The sequence below is a fragment of the Oryctolagus cuniculus genome, chromosome 21 (genome assembly GCF_964237555.1).
Source record: "Oryctolagus cuniculus chromosome 21, mOryCun1.1, whole genome shotgun sequence".
Taxonomy (NCBI): domain Eukaryota; kingdom Metazoa; phylum Chordata; class Mammalia; order Lagomorpha; family Leporidae; genus Oryctolagus; species Oryctolagus cuniculus.
Window position 1 is genome coordinate 27,330,901 of NC_091452.1, and position 18,634 is coordinate 27,349,534.

At 58.0% G+C, this 18,634-nt stretch overlaps 2 protein-coding genes across 2 annotated transcripts in view; one reads left to right on the forward strand and one right to left on the reverse strand.

The window, feature by feature from the left end:
• CDC45 (cell division cycle 45) overlaps positions 1-13,287 on the forward strand; it is a 37,187-nt gene extending 23,900 nt beyond the window's left edge. Inside the window, exons 10-19 of the mRNA XM_070065872.1 lie at positions 121-240; positions 976-1,107; positions 1,523-1,621; positions 2,201-2,362; positions 8,535-8,673; positions 8,762-8,845; positions 9,999-10,117; positions 10,291-10,367; positions 11,811-11,876; positions 13,147-13,287. Coding sequence (XP_069921973.1) covers positions 121-240; positions 976-1,107; positions 1,523-1,621; positions 2,201-2,362; positions 8,535-8,673; positions 8,762-8,845; positions 9,999-10,117; positions 10,291-10,367; positions 11,811-11,875 — 997 coding nt within the window. The 3' untranslated portion in view covers position 11,876; positions 13,147-13,287. The remainder of the gene's footprint in view (positions 1-120; positions 241-975; positions 1,108-1,522; positions 1,622-2,200; positions 2,363-8,534; positions 8,674-8,761; positions 8,846-9,998; positions 10,118-10,290; positions 10,368-11,810; positions 11,877-13,146) is intronic.
• A 2,296-nt stretch (positions 13,288-15,583) lies between these two features.
• CLDN5 (claudin 5) lies at positions 15,584-17,048 on the reverse strand. The gene has a single exon (XM_002723569.5). The coding sequence runs from the start codon at positions 16,911-16,913 to the stop codon at positions 16,257-16,259; it is 657 nt and encodes a 218-aa protein (XP_002723615.1). The 5' UTR covers positions 16,914-17,048; the 3' UTR covers positions 15,584-16,256.
• Positions 17,049-18,634: the final 1,586 nt, after the last annotated feature.

Below are 18,634 nucleotides of genomic sequence, written 5' to 3' on the forward strand. Positions count from 1 at the left end.
CCCCTGTGGTACCCTTCCTTGCTGGGTGGGGACTTGTCTGGACCCTACAGCCAGGTTATGGGGCCTGTGTGGACAAGCACGGCTTGTCACAAGCCAGCCTCGGCCTGTGGCACTTTGCAGAATGAAGTATGTGACGGACGTCGGCGTCCTGCAGCGCCACGTGTCCCGGCACAACCACCGAAACGAAGACGAGGAGAACACCCTCTCTGTGGACTGCACGCGCATCTCCTTCGAGTACGAGTATCCTGGCCTCGGGGCCTGCGGGGTGCAAGCAGCACCCTTGTCTCTGATTGTGCTCGGTGGGTGCTGCTGGCTTTGTCCTCCTCTGGAGCCCTGGCCCGGGTTCCCCCCGTGGATTGCCAGTCCCAGAGCTGTGTGTCTGGGTTGTGTGGGAAGCCCCTAAGAGTGGAGGCAGGGTAGATGGCCGCCCTGGGGCCTGTGAGCTAAGAGAGAGGGGTGGCGGCACAGACACACCCGGTGTCCAGAGGAGCTTTGGCAGGGAGTGGGCAGGGCTGGTCTGAGTGGGGGTGACGTGTCGTTGAGGGGCTGCATCTACACCGTGAAAGATTCAGCCCACCAAGGGGTGAGTGTGGGCCGCTCTGGGCAGATCCTGGCAGGCGGCTTGGGGGGCAGGGAGGAAGCAGGCAGGGCAGAACAGGGTGACAGCCACTCTGGTGATGCTCACCCACCCACCTGACCACTCAGTGACGGCAGTACACAACTCTGCAGCACCCCCATGCCTCAGTTTCCCTGTCAAAGGGGGGATCACGTGCACCCCCACCACGCACAGGCTCCCCATACAGATCAGGTTGAACTCGGCAGTTCCAAGAGCTCCAAGCCGTGCTGGTCCACACAGGCCCCCTTCCCGGGCTGCACAGGTCCAGGCAGGGTCCCACGGAGTAGCTCTGCACTGCCGAGGCCAAGGGTCACCGTGCAGCTCGGGGTTCCTCGTGTGCTCCTTGACCTTGGGCCCAGCCTCCGCCTGGCACTCTACCAGCACTGGTCCCTGCACGACAGCCTGTGCAACACGAGCTACACCGCAGCCAGGTTCAAGCTCTGGTCTGTGCACGGGCAGAAGAAGCTGCAGGAGTTCCTCGCAGACATGGGGTGAGTGGCAGCCTCGGCCGGCAGCTGCACCTGTCAGTTCCGCACCTCCGGCACCCGGCACGTCGCCTGAACGCACACTGAGGACATCCCCCCTGGCCCGCCCCACCGCCCTGGACACCCCCCCGGCCCGCCCCACCGCCCTGGACACCCCCCCTGGACCCGCCCCCACCGCCCTGGACATCCCCCCTGGGCCCACCCCACCGCCCTGGACATCCCCCCTGGCCCGCCCCACCGCCCTGGACACCCCCCTGGGCCCGCCCCACCGCCCTGGACATCCCTGGGCCCGCCCCACCGCCCTGGACATCCCCCCTGGGCCCGCCCCCCCCACCGCCCCTGTGAGCGGCAGCGTCTCCCTTCCCGCCCAGCTGCTGACGGCTGCCACAGCCTGACCAGCGTGTGGGCTTGCTCTTTGCAGTCTTCCTCTGAAGCAGGTGAAGCAGAAGTTTCAGTCCATGGACGTCTCCTTGAAGGAGAACCTGCGGGAAATGATCGAAGAGTCTGCCAATAAATTTGGGTAAACTTTTTTTTAATTTTCTGGATTAAGCTGCTTTGAAGAAAAGGCTGCTGCTTTAAACATCTAAACTGATGCAAAAAAAAAAAAAAAAAAACAGAATACAAGTGAGCATCACTCGAGTCTGAATTCTGAATTCTCATCAGGTTAAAAATAAGCCCTGGTGAGGGATAAAACGAAATCAGAGACTGTGAACACTAGGATCCTTAAATGCTGGGGCTGTGAGGTTGACCCAGCCCGTTCCTTACAGGAGGCAGGAGGAGGGCCACCAGGGTCAGGCCCAGCTGAGCTCTGCCTTGGGCACCACGACAGCGCTGCCTCAGGCTGCTCTTGCGCCAGCTAGCTGGCCTGCAGGGATGTGGGAGAGGACCCTGCACGCACCTGGAGCCCAGCAGTTCGGAGCCGCCGGGGGGTGGGCTGAGCTGGCTGCAGGGCTGCCACGTCCAGGCCTTCTGACCCACCTTGTCGTCTGGGCAGAAGAGCATTCGCAGGGGCCCCTGAGCAACACTGGGGCTGGTGCTGGCCGGGGGAGCTCACCCAGCACCCGGGGGTGGACAGCTGCCCTGCTTCCTTCCATGACAGGATGAAGGATATGCGTGTGCAGACCTTCAGCATCCATTTTGGATTCAAGCACAAGTTCCTGGCCAGCGACGTGGTCTTTGCCACCACGTCTCTGATGGAGAACCCTGAGAGGGACGGCTCGGGCACGGATCACTTCATCCAGGCACTGGACAGTCTCTCCAGGTAGTGGGGGTGGCCGGGGGGGCCGCCCCTCCCTCCTGCCCAGGGAGGCCAGTCGTGGGGACCTCAGGGTATGGGGGTGACTGTCCTGTGGGAACTGTAGCTTGGGTGCACATGATACACCGCCTGCCCATCTTCCAAGTTTGTCACCTTCTCCTGGATCCTTGTCATCTCCTCTTTTTCTTAAACTTGAGGCCCAGCAACTCCCATGCTCTGACAGACTCCCTGAACGGCCAAATTCCAGAGCCGAACGTCAGTCCTTGAGCCATCCCTGGGTACACGTTAGCAGGAAGCTGGAATAGGGTGTGGAGCCAGACTTCAGACCCCACCGCTCCAATTTGGAACACAGGCATCCTAAGCAGCGACTTGACCTCTCAGCCAGAAACTCACTCCTTGATTTATTTATTTATTTTAAGATTTATTCATTTACCCGAAGGAGTTACACAGAGAGAGAGAGAGAGAGAGGTCTTCCATCCACTGGCTCACTCCCCAGTTGGCCACAACAGCCAGAGCTACGCCGATCCGAAGCCAGAAGCCAGGAGCTTCTTCTGGGTCTCCCATGCAGGTGCAGGGGCCCAAGGACTTGGGCCATCTTCCACCGCCTTCCCAGGCCATAGCAGAGGGCTGGATCGGAGGTGGAGCAGCCGGGACTCGAACCAGCGCCCATATGGGATGCCGGCACTGTAGGCAGAGGCTTTACCCACTATGCCACAGCACCAGCCCTCACTCCTTGATTTATAGGACTTCTTTCTCAACTTCACTGTCTCTGAAGGCATTATTTGTTGTGTGTATTCACGCCTATATTTCTTCTAATTTTGTTTCATTTCTCAATTACTTTCCTCATATAGCTAATTTTTTCTTATCTCACTTCCTGAGATACCCTGCATGTTTTGTTTTTGTGTTTTTTCAGTGTCTTTTAGCTTGTTTCAAAATAGAACACCGCAGTTTTGATCTTTTCTTGGCGTATCTTTGTAGTGCACTTTCATTGTTGAGAGGTGCTGGTCTGCTCCTTGCTCTTTTTTCTAAAGGTGACTCAGGGATTTGACCTTGGTGCCTCTCTGTTGCATGTTTGTGAATTTCAATTCCCTTTTTAGGAGAAGGCATGATTCAGACAGTTTTTCCCACTTCACGGAGCTGCTACTTTTGTTGCTTTTGTACTGTGATTTAAAAAGAAAAAAAAAGGGGGGGGGGCGGTGCTGTGGTGTAGCTGGTAAAGCCACTGCCGGCGTCCCAAATGGGTGCCCGTTTGAGTCCCTGCTGCTCCACTCTAATGCGCCTGGGAAGGCAGTGGAAGACAGTCCAGGTCCTTCGGCCCCTACACCAATGTGGGAGACCTTGAAGAAGCTCCTGGCTTCAGATCGGCCCAGCTCCGGCCATTGTACCTTAGGGGAGTGTTGGATAGAGGATCTGTGTATGTGTGTAACTCTGCCTTTCAAATGAAATAATAAATCTTTACTGCTCTGTTCCCTAACTCATTAAAAATAATTTTTATGGGGCTGGCATTTAACGTAGCAGGTTAAGCCAGTGCCTGCAATGCTGGCATCCCATATGGGCATGCTCCTCTTCCGATCCAGCTCCCTGCTGATGGCCCCTGTACCCACGTGGGAGGCCCAGAAGAAGCTCCTGGCTTCAGCCTGGCCCAGCCCCGGGGCCAGGGGAATGAACCAGCTGATAGAAGACCCCTCTCTGTATCTGTAACTCTTTCAAATAAATAAAATAAATCCTTAGAAGATTTTTTTTAATTTTTTAATGTATTTGAAAGACTGACATACTAGTTCATTCCCCAAATACCCGCGACAGCCAGGGCTGGGCCTCCCACATGGGTGGCAGGAACCCAAGAACGGACCCATCCCCCGCTGCCTCCCAGGATGCATTAGCTCGTAGCTAGATCAGAAGTGGAGGAGACTGGGACTCAATCCAGCACCTCAGGATGGGATGGCCTTCCCAAGTGGTGGCTTAACTGGCTATACTGCAATGCCTACCCCACGTTTTTAAAACTCAGCTTTTTTTAATCAATTTTCAAATAATCAAGTAAGATTATTTGAAAGGCAGAGTTACAGAGAGAGAGAGAGAGAGATCTTCCATCCATTGATTCACTTCTCAAATGGCTGTAACAGCTGGGGCTGGGCCAGGCCAAAGCCAGGAGCCAGGAGCCCCGTCCAGGTCTAGGGTCCTGGGGCCTTGGGCCATCTTCCACTACTTTCTCAGGCACATTATCAGTGAGCTGGATCTGAAGTGGAGCAGCCAGGACTCGAACCAGCACTCATATAGCAGGCCACTTACTCTGCTCTGCCACAATGCTGGCCCCCAGATTCCATGAACTTTCTGATGGCGCTTGTGTAGTTTGTGCTTCTTTGTGACTGGCTTCGTTCCAAGGTTTGTTCACGTTACAGCATGGAGCAGTACCTCTTTCCTTTATGTTACAAATAACGTTCCGTTGTGTGAACTTTCCACACCTTGCTTATCCACTCATCTGTTGTTGGAAGTTTTTGTTGTATTAACCCCTCTAACTGTGGGATAATGCTGCTGTAAACCTCTGTGTGTGAGTTTTGGTGTCATCATGTTTTAATCTTGCTTGGATTTTACCTAGGAGTAGAATTGTTCGATCATATGGTAACCGTTTCACCACTGGAGTATCTATCAGTCTATCAGACTATTTGCCAAAACACTGCTGTACCTTCCCACCAGCAGTGTGTGAGGGTCCCATTTCTCTACACCCTTATCAACACTTGTTATATAGTGTCTTTTGAATGACGTTCGTTGAAGTGTTCGGTGAAGTGTTACCTCATTGTGGTTTCCATTTGCATGTTCCTGGTGGCTAGTGATGTTGAAAGTCGTTCCATGTGCCTAGGGGCCATTCATGTTATTTGCAGAATTATCTACCCAAGTACCTTGCCCATTTTTATTCTTTTTAATTTTTTATTTATTCAAGAGACAGGTAACAGAAAAAGGGTGCTTCCATCCTCTGGTTCAGTCTTTTTTTTTTTTTTTTTTTAAGACTTATTTGAGAGGCAGAGTTACAGAGAGGCAGAGAGAGGTCTTCCATCTGCTAGTTCTCTCCCCAGATGGCTGCAGCAGCCGGAACTGCACCGATCCAAAGCCAGGAGCTTCTTCCAGGTCTTCCACTCGAGTGCAGGGGTCCAGGGACTTGGGCCATCTTCCACTGCTTTTCCAGGCCATTGCAGAGAGCTGGATCAGAAGTGGAACATCCAGGACTTGAACCGGTACCCATATGGGATACCTGTGCTGCGGGCGGCAGCTTTACCCACTACACCACAGCACCGCCCCCCCCCTTTAACTTTTCATATAAATTTTAGAGCCAGGAGTCCTGCCACCCCCCTCCACTTTGTCCCGCTGATGCTGACATCACACAGTATTGTGGCTGGTGGGTGGTCTGCTCCCACCTTTCTTGAAAATGTGGGTTCCTGGGCTTTGGTTTCTCAGTCCAACTGCCCTGTCTGTTTTTAGCTAGCAGTTTGGGGAAATCCAAAATCTGCCATCACCGTCGTCCCAGCATCGATAGATCAGTTTTAGACATTGTCCGCTGACTTCCTGCTATGACAAAGAGTATTCATTCACTTCCGGTCCTCCATCCGGGCTGTGGGCAGTTTTGCCACTGTTTTTAGCTCCTTTGTTGCTTTAATAACTACGTCTTCTCCCATCACAAGTACCTTGTCATTGTACTTGTAAGAAAAGATGTGTGTTTGCATTTTTTTTGGGGGGAGGGCATTTGCTTAGAGGTTAAAATACCAGTTAAGATGCCCACACCTAGCCAGAGCTGTGGCATAGCAGGTAAGGCCACCGCCTACAATGCCGGCTGTTATATATTAATGTTAGCCGTCGCAAAGCACACCAGAGTAAGGGAAAGGGTTTATTGGGGAACACCCTACAGACCGGAGTGAAGGGGCGGCGAAGTAAAAAGAGAGAGAGAGAATACAAGAGAGAAATAGAGAGGAGAGGAGCTAGCAAGGAGAGAAGATAGAGCAGAGAAGAGGAGAGAGGAGAGCAGAGCCAAGAGAGAAGAACCAAGAGCCAAGAGACCAGAGGAGGAGGCTAGAGAGAGGAACCGAGAGAGAAGAGTCAAGAGAGCAGGAACAGGCCCTTTTAAAACTGCCTGAGGGCGGGCAGGGAAGCAGGAGCAGCGAATCCCATTAGGATGGGGGTGGAGCCTGGCTCAGGTAGCTGGGCCATGTGGCCACCTGGCTACAACTGCGCCAGTTTCCTAACACCAGCATCCCATATGGGCGCTGGTTCCAGTCCGGCTGCTCCACTTCCTATCCAGCTCTCTGCTATGGAAGATGGCCTAAGTCCTTGGGCCCCTGAACCCATGTGGGAGACCCAGAAGAAGCTGCTGGCTTCAGATTGGCCCAGCTCCAGCTGTTGGCAGCCATCTGGGAAATGAATCTTCGAATGGAAGACCTCTCCCTCTCCCTCTCCCTCTCTCTCTCTTTCTCTCCCTCTCCCTCCCTCTCTCTCTCTCTCTCTGCCTCTGCCTCTCTGCCTTTCAAATGCATTACAAAATCTTAAAAAAAAAAAAAAAAAAAAAGGTGCCCACACCCCACATTAGAATGCCTGGGCTCAATTTCTGGCTCCTGCTCCTGCTTGAGGTTCCCTGCTAATACGGAGGCAGCAGCGATGGCTCAAGTCGTTGCCTTCCTGCCACCCACGGGGGAGACCTGGACTGAGTTCCCAACCCCACCACCCCCGGCCATTGTGAATATTTGGAGAGCAGACCATTAGGAGGGAACTCTCTCTCTCCCTGTCTGTCTCTTGTGCACATTTTCTCTCTCTCCCTCTCTCTGCCTCTCAAGTAAAAAAAAAAAAAAGTTAGATTCCTGCTATGCTCTTCAAGTCTCTGCCCATAACCCTCCCAGTCTAGAAAGTATGCTTTTACGTTTTCAAGGTTGATAACAATGTTTAGTTAGAGAATAGGATATATGACATTTTATCTTTGGCTATAGGTTGATTTTTTTCCCCCAATTATTAGAGAGAGACAGAAAGAGCTCTCTTTCTCTGGTTCACTCCCCAAATGCTCACAACAACCCAGGCTGGGCCAGGCCAAACCTAAGAGCCAGGAACTCAGTCAGCATCTCCCACATGGGTGGCAAGGACCCAAGTTCTTCAGCCATCATCTGCTACCTCCCAAGGTGCACATTAGTAGGAAGCTAGAAGTTGGAACCAGAGCTGGAACTGAACCCATGCACTCCAGAGTGGAACACGGCGTCTTAACTGGTAGCGTTAAGCTCTAGACCAAATGCCCTGCCTCCACAAGCTGATTTTAAAGGTAAAAATCAATACATGGTTCTAACTTTATTGGGCTAAATAAACTATTCCAGAGACAATATATCCAGTGACATGGGAGTGTCTGGCACGTCTCTTTGTTTTTCCTGAGATTTTTAATGGCCTCTTTCATCACGTCTGTTTTGGTTTTTTTTCCCCCTCAGTTCTCCTTCAAGGAGGTATTCTCTGAGCCTCTTTTTTCCTTAGCAAGGTGGAACTGCAGCTGCCTGGGCCTGCTGCCTGCTGCCACCATAGATGTCTTTTGGCTATGCCTCTCTTTAGATCTAGTGTGTCTTGGGATCTGCTTGCCCCTTCATTTCAGTTGAGCAGGGTTTTCATATCTGAGAGATAGAGTTATAGACAGAGAGAGGGGGAGACAGGGAGATCGTCCATCCACTGGTTCACTCCCCAGATGGCCACAATGGCTGGAGCTGAGCTGATCCGAAACCAGGAGCCAGGAGCTTCTTCCAGGTCTCCCACGTGAGTACAGGGGCCCAAGGACCTGGGCCATCTTCCACTGCTTTCCCAGGCCACAGCAGAGAGCTGGATCGGAAGTGAAGCAGCTGGGATTCAAACGCGCCCATAGGGGATGCCGGCACTGCAGGCGGTGGCTTTACCAGCTACGCCACAGCGCCGGTCCCTTAAATAAATACAACAACAACAACTATATTCTCTAGACTTTGAGTGATTTTTTTTTTTTTTACAATTATTTTAACTGACACCATCTCTTTCCAGTTTCTGACTATTGCTTTTTCTTGCACTCTGTTCTTGGTTTAGGTATATAACAGTTGCCCTAATCTCTGAGGATTCTAGAGTTCATTTGAAGTTTCTTTTTGTTCCCCAAATACCTCTGTTTACCGAATTACCAACAAGCCACGCATCTGCCCTGTTACAGGAGTAACCTGGACAAACTGTACCATGGCCTGGAACTGGCCAAGAAGCAGCTACGTGCCACCCAGCAGACCATCGCCAGCTGCCTCTGCACCAACCTCGTCATCTCCCAGGGACCCTTCCTCTACTGCTCGCTCATGGAGGTCAGGCTTCCCACGGAGGCAGCGGAAGGCCTGCAGGAGGCCTGCACCTGCTCCTCCCTCCTCTGACCCTCTGTCTGTACCTCCCCAGGGCACTCCGGATGTCATGCTGTTCTCCAAGCCTGCGTCCCTGAGCCTGCTCAGCAGACACTTGCTCAAGTCCTTTGTGTGCTCGGTGAGGAGCTGGGTGGGCAGGAGCCGGGCGAGCATTGTCCTATCGTTGGGTGTTAGGTGCTGGCCTTGGGGTGCCTGTGTCTGTTCGCCAGCTTCCAGATCTGGGCAGACCTCTCAGTGCTTCTGCGTGATGTTTTCCTCGGCTCACCCCTGGGGAACTTCTGGTTCCCACCAGCTCTGATTTTATCACTCGCTGTCCAAACCGTTCAGGAGGGACCTGCACCTGCCTTCCACCTGTCTCCCCCGTGGGCTCAGCTCGCCTTCCACGGTGGCAGATGCGAGTCGGCTGCAGCCCGACTTCCCGCCTAGCAGAAGTCTGTCTTCTAGGCTTAACTTTCTGTGAGTGCCTTTGTCTTTCATTGTCAAAGGCCGGGAGCGCAGCCCTAACTCAGCTGGCATTAGGCCACGGCCACACCCAGCTGTGATTGTTGGAAGGCTGGCCCCACACATTTTTTCAATTTTTTAGATTTATTTATTTATTTGAAAGTCAGTTAGAGAGAGGAGAAGCAGAGAGAGAGAAAGAGAGGTCTTCCATCCGATGGTTCACTCCCCAAATGGCTGCAACAGCTGGAGCTATGCTGATCCAAAGCCAGGAGCCAGGAGCTTCTTCCAGGTCTCCCATGCAGGTGCAGGGGCCCAAGCACTTGGGCCATCTTCTGCTGCTTTCCCAGGCCATAGCAGAGAGCTGGATCAGAAAGTGGAGCAGCTGGGACTCGAACTGGCGCCCATATGGGATGCCGGCACTACAGGCAGCGGCTTTACCTGCTACAACACAGCACCAGCCCCAGACAGTTGTTGAGTGACACCCACCTGCCAAGTGCTGTTGTCACAGAATGACCGGCCTTCCCAGTTCCCGTCCTGGACAAATGGGGACAGTTGATCTCCGTGGTCACGCTGTGTGGGTGCCATGGGTCACAGCAGCGAAAGAAGCACCCAGTGTCTGCCCTGCAGGAGCTCATGCGCCAACAAGGGGGTGTTTGCAGGCGTGAGTTCAGATGGAGTCAGCTGTCACGGAGGGTGGAGCGGGACTGGTCAGAGGTTCGCTAGAGGCCTCCAGGAGAAGGTGGTAGCCCTGGCATGTGGCGCCTGGGCCCTGAGCGGTGCACCTGGCTTGTTGGTGCCACAGCTGGCTGAGGCTCCCTTGGTCTCTGCAGACAAAGAACCGGCGCTGCAAGCTGCTGCCCTTGGTGATGGCCGCCCCCTTGAGCGTGGAGCACGGCACCGTGACTGTGGTGGGCATCCCCCCAGAGACTGACGGCTCAGACAGGAAGAAGTGAGTAGCATGTCCTCATCTGGGCTGGGCAGGAGGTCCAGATGACCTGGCATGTCGGCCCAGCAGCCTGCTCAGAGAGTGACATTTGGGTTTGCCCTTGGGTGCCTGTCACAGGGGGCTGGGGAGGGAAGGGCCCCTTGCTGGCCCGCCTGTCATCTGTCATCTGTTCGCAGCTTTTTTGGGCGGGCGTTTGAGAAAGCAGCGGAAAGCACCAGCTCCCGGACACTGCACAACCATTTTGACCTCTCAGGTGAGAGACCCCGGCACTTGGCTGCGCTTGTCCTGCCTGACGACCCCTTCATGGTCAGCGCTGGCCCCAGAACCAGCCGCCCTCTTGTCCTCTTGGAACCAACCCTGGCCTAGCTGCCCTGGTGTTGGCTCAGGAAGCCCTGGTGTGCTGGAGGCCATGGCTCCTCCCACCCCAGCCCGGCATCTCCTGTCCAAGGAGGCCCAGCTCCAGTCTTATAGTCGTGCCCTAAAGGTCACTTTCCCTCCATTCCTGGAGGACTGGACAGCACTGCCTCACAGGTGCCAGCCTTACCTGACAAGGTCATCCCCGGTATGGGCAGGGGGGACAGCAAGGGCCTGCTGCCACCCACACCACCACCCCTCAGCCCAGAGTCTGTGTTGTCCTAAAGGGCCCTGCTTGGGGCCACTGCATGGATGCTGGTCCCGCCTATATGTCAGCTGAACCCAAGGGTGCAGGGGCTGTACCCAGTGGTAGCCCCCAACCCACCACACCAAGCACCAGCATGAAATGCACTCCACATTTGGCCACCTTTATGTCATGTGGGATCAGGGCTCTCCCTGATGACCTCCTTTGCCTCTCTGAAGGCTGGGTCTCCAAATCCAGTCCCATGTGGGGCTACTAAGGGTCAGGGCTCCAACCCAAGAGTTGGTGGGGCCACAGTGGAGCCCCCACAATCCCGCAGCACTTGATCTGCATCTCTCCAGAAAGGACCTATGCTGACTTCACCCCACCTGCTCCCTTGGCAGTGACAGCTCAATGTCACAGGAGACCCAGCCCCTCTGCAGGTGGCCCCAGCTGTCTCAGAGGCAGCTTCCGGCACCAAGTCTGGCCACGGCACGATGTGCTGTCAGTCCATCCTGAACTGAACAGTGGCAGTCTCCCTGCTGTCCGCTCCCCACCCCCCCAGTTCCTGGTTCATGCCTGGGATGTGGGATTTAGGATGGAGAGCCCAGGGGTGTGGAATGCAGAGGGAGCTATGGCCAGCACCTGCCTGGGGGGACCTGGGAGTCTTGCAGCAGGGGCTGGGGGATGGACAACTGGGGCCAGGTCAGCCGCATCCAGGGCCTGGTTTTGCTCCATCTGAAACGGAGACACTGGCCAGAGTGGGGCCACTGTGGCCTCTTGCCCGCCACAAGGCCTCCCACAGTCCACCTGGGGCAGACATCTATGTCAGGGTGGGAGGACCTACCCCCATCTAGATCCGTAACGGTCATCACATCCCCTGTGTTCCCACCGGCCCAGAGGGTCCTCCCCGCAGGCCACAGCTCTGGGCTCTTGGCCAGCAAGGAATCCAGGGGGATGGAGGGACGAGACCGATCAGCCAGAAGCCTCCAGACTGGCGGATGGCTTCACGCGGCACGGGCTGCTCTAGTCTGCATTTAGGGAGTCTGCACTGCCTGGTTTTCCTCCCACCTCACAGATGTTTTTCTTTCATTACTTCAGTAATTGAGCTCAAAGCTGAGGACCGGAGCAAGTTCCTGGATGCCCTCGTCTCCCTGCTGTCCTGAGGTGAGCTGGGGGCCGAGGCGGGGAGGGCTCCTCAGGAAGCAGCCCCCTGGTCACAGCCCAACCCTGAGTCCTTGTCTGGCCTTGGGTTCTCCAGGTGATTGGGGGCTGACACATTTTTTCCCAAGAGTGTCCGCAGGCGGCCAGCAAGGCTGTGGGACGCTGATGAGCAGGCTGGTTTCACGAAGCCCCTGTGAATCCTTCCAGAAGGCTGGCATCGGCCCTCTGCCAACCACACTGTGGGGCCGGGCATGGCGCGTGCTGTGCGGGTGACACTCAGACTCCCTGACACTGTTCTCGGAAGTCAGATTGGGGCCCTCTCTGTCCCCAGTCCATGGTCAGCTGGAAGCTCCTGGGCACAGGCACCAAAATGACCCTGGGGACGGTCGTGGTCCCGGTTCCTCTCAGGGTGGCCTGGGGGAAGGCTCTGGTTTTTCAGGGCCGTCTGCTCATCAGCAACCACCTAGTTGGGCTGAGCCTTTTGCCTTATCCAGATAACGAGGGTGGGGCTTCAGTGCTGGGTGCCTCGGTGGGCACAGAGGTGTAAGGTTACCAGGCAGTGGAGTAGGCATTGGAGGGAGACACCCTTCCCATCCCCCCGCCCCCATTCCCACAGCCTGCTCGATGCTGCTGTGAGTGCCCAGCCACGGAGGCAGGGGTGGAGATAGGCCAGGCCAGGGAAGAGGGCGTGCAGCTTGCTGGGGGTGAAGGGGGAGACTGGCCAGGCACAGTGATGGCACTGGGGGGCCAGTCCAGGCAGGACAAGCAGCTCGGCCAAGTCCTCTGGGAGAAGGTGCTGGTGCCACTGGGACTTCTAAGGCTCTCCCGTGAACAGCAGGGAATGCAGTGTAGACAGACAGGCACCTTGGCGGGATGGAGGTGGGCTTCCAGATGTCCGCAACAGCCAGGCTGGACTGAGCCAGGCCAAAACCAGGAGACTGGAACTCCATCCGGGTCTCCTGTGTGGGTGCAGAGACCCAAGCAGTTGAGCTGTCACCTGCTGCCTGTCAGGGTACATGAGCAGGAAGCTGGACCAGAAACAGAAGCCGGAGCTGGAGCCAGGCACTCTGGTGTGGACCGCAGGTGTCCCAAACAGTGACTTAGCCCGCTGTGCCATAGCCACTGCCCTGGGGTGGTCTTCTATCCCATGGACCCCCACGCCTCACCCCATGTTGAAGCTACTCCGAAACCACAGTCGCATGTGTCAGGGGAGGCCTGAGCTTTCGGGATCGGGATTACTGTAAACTTACTTATTTGTGCTTCCCTTTTCCAGAAAGTGACTTCTTCAGAGCTGAACTCCACTTCCTCCTCCTTATTTATATGGACTGGCTTTATTTAGAGTGTAAGTTATGTACAGAGTTCGAGGAGCAGGGACACGGACTTTTTTTTTAATGAAATAAAATACTTATTTTTAGGTTCTGTGCTCCCTCAGCTCTGGCCTTGGGGCCAGTGCTTGGGGGTGTCCTGGGCCTCCAGGGCTTTGTCCTGGGCCTCGGGTGTGCCCTGGAGATGTGACGGGAAGCACAGGGGTGCGGCCCCAGCTCAGCCCTTAGGACAAGGTTTCCCACTTCCCTGTCGGCAGTGGGCAGGGCTGGGCTTCCTCGCGGCACCTGCATCGGTTACTGCTCAGCAGTGCCCTCCAGGACCTGGCCGTCTGCCCATCCTCCACTTCCTCCCATCCGCCAGCCTCCACAGAACTGTGCGTCTACCTTGATGACCACTCCCGGCCCCACGGGCACACAGCGGGCAGCCTGCACTGCAGAGGAGACTAAGCCAAGAGGAGGACCCCGGGCTACGGAGGCCCAGCTGCTGAGCAGGGCCCAGGAGAGAGCCACCTTGTACCCCAAGGCCTCACCAGCAGCACCACCCACATCCAAGCCTTTGGAGGAGCGGGTCACGGGTCAGCTGTCCCACCCCTTCCCAGTGTCCCCTGGGCACTGTGAACGTTGGGTCAGAAGGTGATGGCCAGTTCTTGCCTCTCCTAGCCAGGAAAGCTCTTACATGAGCCTTGATGGGCTGTGGGCATCCGGGAACGCAGGTGCTCGGGGAGCGGGCAGGCTGGAGGGAGCCGCTTACCCGTTGGGGCACCTGGGTGGCTAAGAGGAAGCCGCCACGCTGGGCAGGGTCCTTGCAGGCTGGCTTTAAGTCAGTAGGGGAAGGCCTGGAAAGATTGGCCCAGAAATGAGAAACAGGTGGGTGGGGCCGAGTCCCCGCACAGCCCGTGGGAAGCAGCGGCATCACAGTAGGGTCAGAGCTGGATCCCAGGCTGGCAAAGTTGGAGTTTGCCCTTGCCTCTCGGCACGGGCCTGGCAGGTGGCCGTCTGCCTCCTCGGGACCTCAGGCTGCCCACCCCCCCACTCTGGGCATCTGGAAAAGCCCACAGGCTGGGCAGCTGCACCTCTGCGCCGAGCACTCAGGGTAAGGCTCCCGTGGATACTGCTCCTCTGAGCAGCTTTGGCGCTCGGCTCCTGACCTGCACCATCCAGCTGGGGGGGGTGGGGGCAGGTGCAGTCGTATCAGGACCTTGACTGTGCACCCCCCTCCTGGTGTTGAGACTCCAGGATCTTGGGCTCGGAAGGCCCAGGAGGAGCTACAGTTCAGGCCTGCTGAGGACTGTGGGGCCCATCCTGCTGCAGCTTGTCCCGTGCCTGGGAGCTCAGGCCATTATGAAGTGGAGCTTCCCTGGAAGTCCCACCTGCTGGCTCCACCGTGACCCCCAGGGATCTGCCACACCCACCGTGGTGGGCTGCCCTGAAGCCCTCCAGGACAACATCCTTGGGCTTGTCCTCCCCATCTCCCCCACAGTGGAGAGCCCAGCAAGGCCTGGGAGCGGCTGGACGAAGTCCCGACATTCCGGGCAGAGCCCTCGAGGCCAGGGGTGGGGGCAGATGCCAAGCTTCCTGCCTAGGGCCCCTGCCCAGCCCTCCTCCCTCCCCCGGCCCGTCCGCCCTGCTCTCTCCTGTTCCTTGCCTTTTGGCAAAAGGTAAAAATGCTTCCACTCAAAGTGCCTGGAACAGGGCTGCAAACAATGAACTCTGAATGGCTGAGACAGCCGTGGCCTGCCCTGCTCTCCTGGGACCCCTTGCCCTGCCACCCCTCCCCCTGCCCCAGGAGCCAGGCAGGGGCTGACAGGGGTGCTGATGGCTGGCACCAGTCTGGCTGGCTGACTGCCAGGGCTGGCAGGGTGGGCACAGGCCTTGGTCAGAGTCATGCTGGGACTGGCAGAAGGAGCCAGGACAAGGGCCTGGAGCTTAGCCCAGGCACTCTTGGGACGACCAGGCCACAAGTGCTTTCTCCCCATGGCAACGCACTTGTGGGGCTGTGGCAGGCCCTGCTGGAACTGGGCACACATCCTGAGTTTGGCCCCACTCCTGCCGGGTCTTTGGAGAGAGCCTCACCAGGCATTGTACAGATGTCTGTGCCCACTTGAGGGGACCCAGAGCTAGGCCAGCCCTGAGAGGGAGGGCAGACAACATCAACCTGGGATGCATGGGCTTGGGTCTTTTCTACAGTCAAGACCCCCCACTCAACTGCCCCCAGTGAGGGGTTCTGAAGGCAGACCCGATATGTCGGCAGTGAGCCGGGTCTCCCAACCCTGTGATGATCTAAGAGTGGAGGGGGAGAGCCCTGAGCCCCCAGGGGTTCCTGTAGGGGGAAGAGTGTTAATGGGCACCGGAGGTGACAGGACAGAAAACAGGACACAGGTGGGAGAACGTTCAAACCATTTACTAAGCAAATTCTTAACTACCCCACAAGCCGTGGAGGAGGGCAGGGCCGCAGCCCCCAATACACACACACACCCTCCCATGCTTGGACTCCGGTGCCCACAAGCCCCGCCTTGAGGAGCTGCTGAGTGATGCAGATGTCCAAGCCATGTCCCGTGGCCCACTGTGCTCAAGTCCCACTGGCGTTCATAAGGCCAGCTATGCACACCCCTCCAGCGGCCCGGGCTCTCCGCCTGCCCCTAGGAAGTCTGCAGCAGCCTCTGGGAAGTAAGACAGCATCCAAGACTCGGTCAAGGTCGGAGAAGGAATTACCGGCATCTGTAGTGATGCCCCGGGGGCTGACGGAGTCCAGGTCTCTCCCACGTCGTGGCCACCGCTGCGCACAGAAACAGGAAACCGATCAAGTCCTCGCAAGTGCCCGTCGTCTGTTCAGGGCAGGGCGCCGCGGCTCAGGGTCCAGCTGATCAGTGGTCAGAGAGGACGAGATGCGCTGCGAGCAGGGACTGGTCCGAGGGCGGCGACCGTGCGCAAAGCTCTGCGTTCCGCGGAGCTGGTGCGCTGCACAATCCAGCCAGGGCCGCCGCCGTCCACGCGGGCTCCCCCGCGCCGCTCCTTCGGCTCTCGGGCCTGGCTCCCGGGGGAGTGGGGTCCGGCGCCCTCAAACGTAGTTTTTCTTATCGTAGTCGCCGCTGGCCGTTGGCCGCCGCGGTGCCGAGTACTTAACCGGGAAGCTGAGGTTGGGGCGGCCCGCGCAGACCCAGGCGCCGCAGCACACGAGACCGCCGCCGCACATGAGCAGCGCCGAGGCCGCCCAGCCTATGTACAGCGCGGCGCCCAGCTCGTACTTCTGCGACACGGGCACTGCGGGGTCGTAGAACTCGCGGACCACGATGTTGGCGAACCAGCAGAGCGGCACGAGCGCCAGGAGCCCGCAGAGCGCATAGAGTGCGCCGCCCGTGAGGGCCACGCGCGCCTTGCCCGGGCCGGGGGCCACGCAGGTGGTGCACTGAGCGCCCGCCAGGGTCACGAAGAGGGCGACGAGCGCCAGCAGCACGGCGCCCACGGTGAGCGCTCGCGCCGCCTGCACCTCGGCGCTCAGCGCCAGCACCGACTCATACACCTTGCACTGCATGTGCCCGGTGCTCTGCACCACGCACGACATCCACAGCCCCTTCCAGGTGGTCTGCGCCGTCACGATGTTGTGGTCCAGGAAAGCAGTCACCTGCCACATGGGCAGCCCGCACGCCAAAATCAGCCCCACCCAGCCCACCAGGCACAGCACCAGGCCCAGGATCTCCAGCGCGGCGGACCCCATGGCTGCAGGCGAAGTGCGCGCCCAACGGCAGGCGCGGCGGGACGGCTTCGAGCCCTGCGCGCGCCCAGCTCACCGCTCACAGTCCGCCGGCCCTCCCGGGCTGCAGCACCGCCTCGGTTCTGCCAGTGTCTCCTGGGGGCTCCGTATTTGAAGCCTCGGGAGGCGGATTCCGCCCCCTGCCGGCTCGGCCCCTCTGACATTAGCAGCCAATCCAGGCGCGAGCCATGGGTCCTCAGCCAATCACAGCCCCCCCCCCCATCCCGGCTGCCGGGGTTAGGGAAACAACAGCGCTGGACACCGCTCCCCGCCCTGGCCTCGGACCCCGAGTGCCCACCCGCGAGTGTTCCAGCCGTTGCTGAGAGCGCTCGGGGCTGGCAAGGGACGTGTGCGCGCGCTCTGCGGGGCGCCTCCTGTGCGTCCTCCCGGCCATACCGCTTCACAAACTGCGTGACCCTCATCTGCACCACCCACTTCACCCCACAACCTCCACCCCGCCCGACAGTTCCTTCCACCTGGGCAGCTCCTCACTTCCCCGACCAAGGTCTGCAGGATACACTCCCCACACACACCACGGCACATGAGGTCGGGCCCCTAGGCGTGGGCGCCGTGTGTCCCACGCAGTGGAGAGAGCGGACTGGCCTGGGGGCGGATCGGGGCGCCCAGGGCCACCACCCCTACATGATTCCCTGCCTCCACGGAGCCCGAGGCTGTGGCACAAAAGCCGGTTAAGACCCCTTAACCTTTGCACCAGCTGCTCCTCTTCACTCCGATGCTGCCCATCCCCCATCCTATGAGGCCCCAGGCGACACCGCTTCGGGAAGTCCCCACATCAGCGTGTGCTTCCCACCCTGGGGGCAGTGTTGACTTACTGGACCTATTCCCACCCTCAAACAGGAGAGAGGACACCCAGGGGCCAGTCCTTGTCCTCCCACCAGCTCCCGCTGCCACCCCGGCCCCCAGGCCCTCCTCCGGAAGTCCACTTGGAGTTTCCTGGCCAGGAGGAAGAGCCCCCATCCCCGCTGGAGGAGGGAGGCGCGGGATTTCCGGCCATTCTTTTGCACAATGGCCCAGCCATTTGTTGAAAGGTCCACTGGGGTGGACGCTCTGGCCCCCCTGAGGCTCAGGTAGGGGCACCAGGCCCACAACTCCATGGGGGCACCGGCCCCTCCCGACTCCCCGCTGGTCCCTTTGTTTCCAACAAAATCTGGACTCCCAGCCCTGGACTGAGCCCCCCCCCCCATCCTCAGTCCAGACTTCTCTGGACCCAAGTGCTCAGGGCCCTCCTGTAGGCACAGCACTGAGAGGCTGGTCTCTCCCAGCCCCCGGGGCCCAGTTCCTGCTCGCTCCTGGGGTGGGGCCTGCATCTGCTCATCCAGGATAGAAAGGTGCTGAGTGCGTTTGCTGGGCACCGGGCGGGCGCCAAGTGTGGGCACTGCTCCAAGCCACCACCTCCAGGGCTGCTTTCCCCCCACTGCAGGCTTCCTGTCCCCTTAGCGGGCCCTCCTGGATAGCCCTTGTGCCAAGGGACCCAGCTGAACCACCCAGCACACCCTCTCAACCCTGCTTTTCCCAGGCTGGAGCCCAGGGACCTTCCCCATGGTCCCTTGTCCCCTGTGCCACCTTCCACACCCCAACTCCCCAGCAGAAGACCAACTTCCGCTCTTGGCCATCGGAACCCTGGCAGGCCCCTCTTCTGGGCCATCCTATCTGGCTCTTGGGTG

Coding starts and splice junctions, on each gene's coding strand:
- CLDN5 (XM_002723569.5), bottom strand. CDS start 16,913: ATGGGGTCCGCCGCGCTGGAGATCCTGGGCCTGGTGCTGTGCCTGGTG.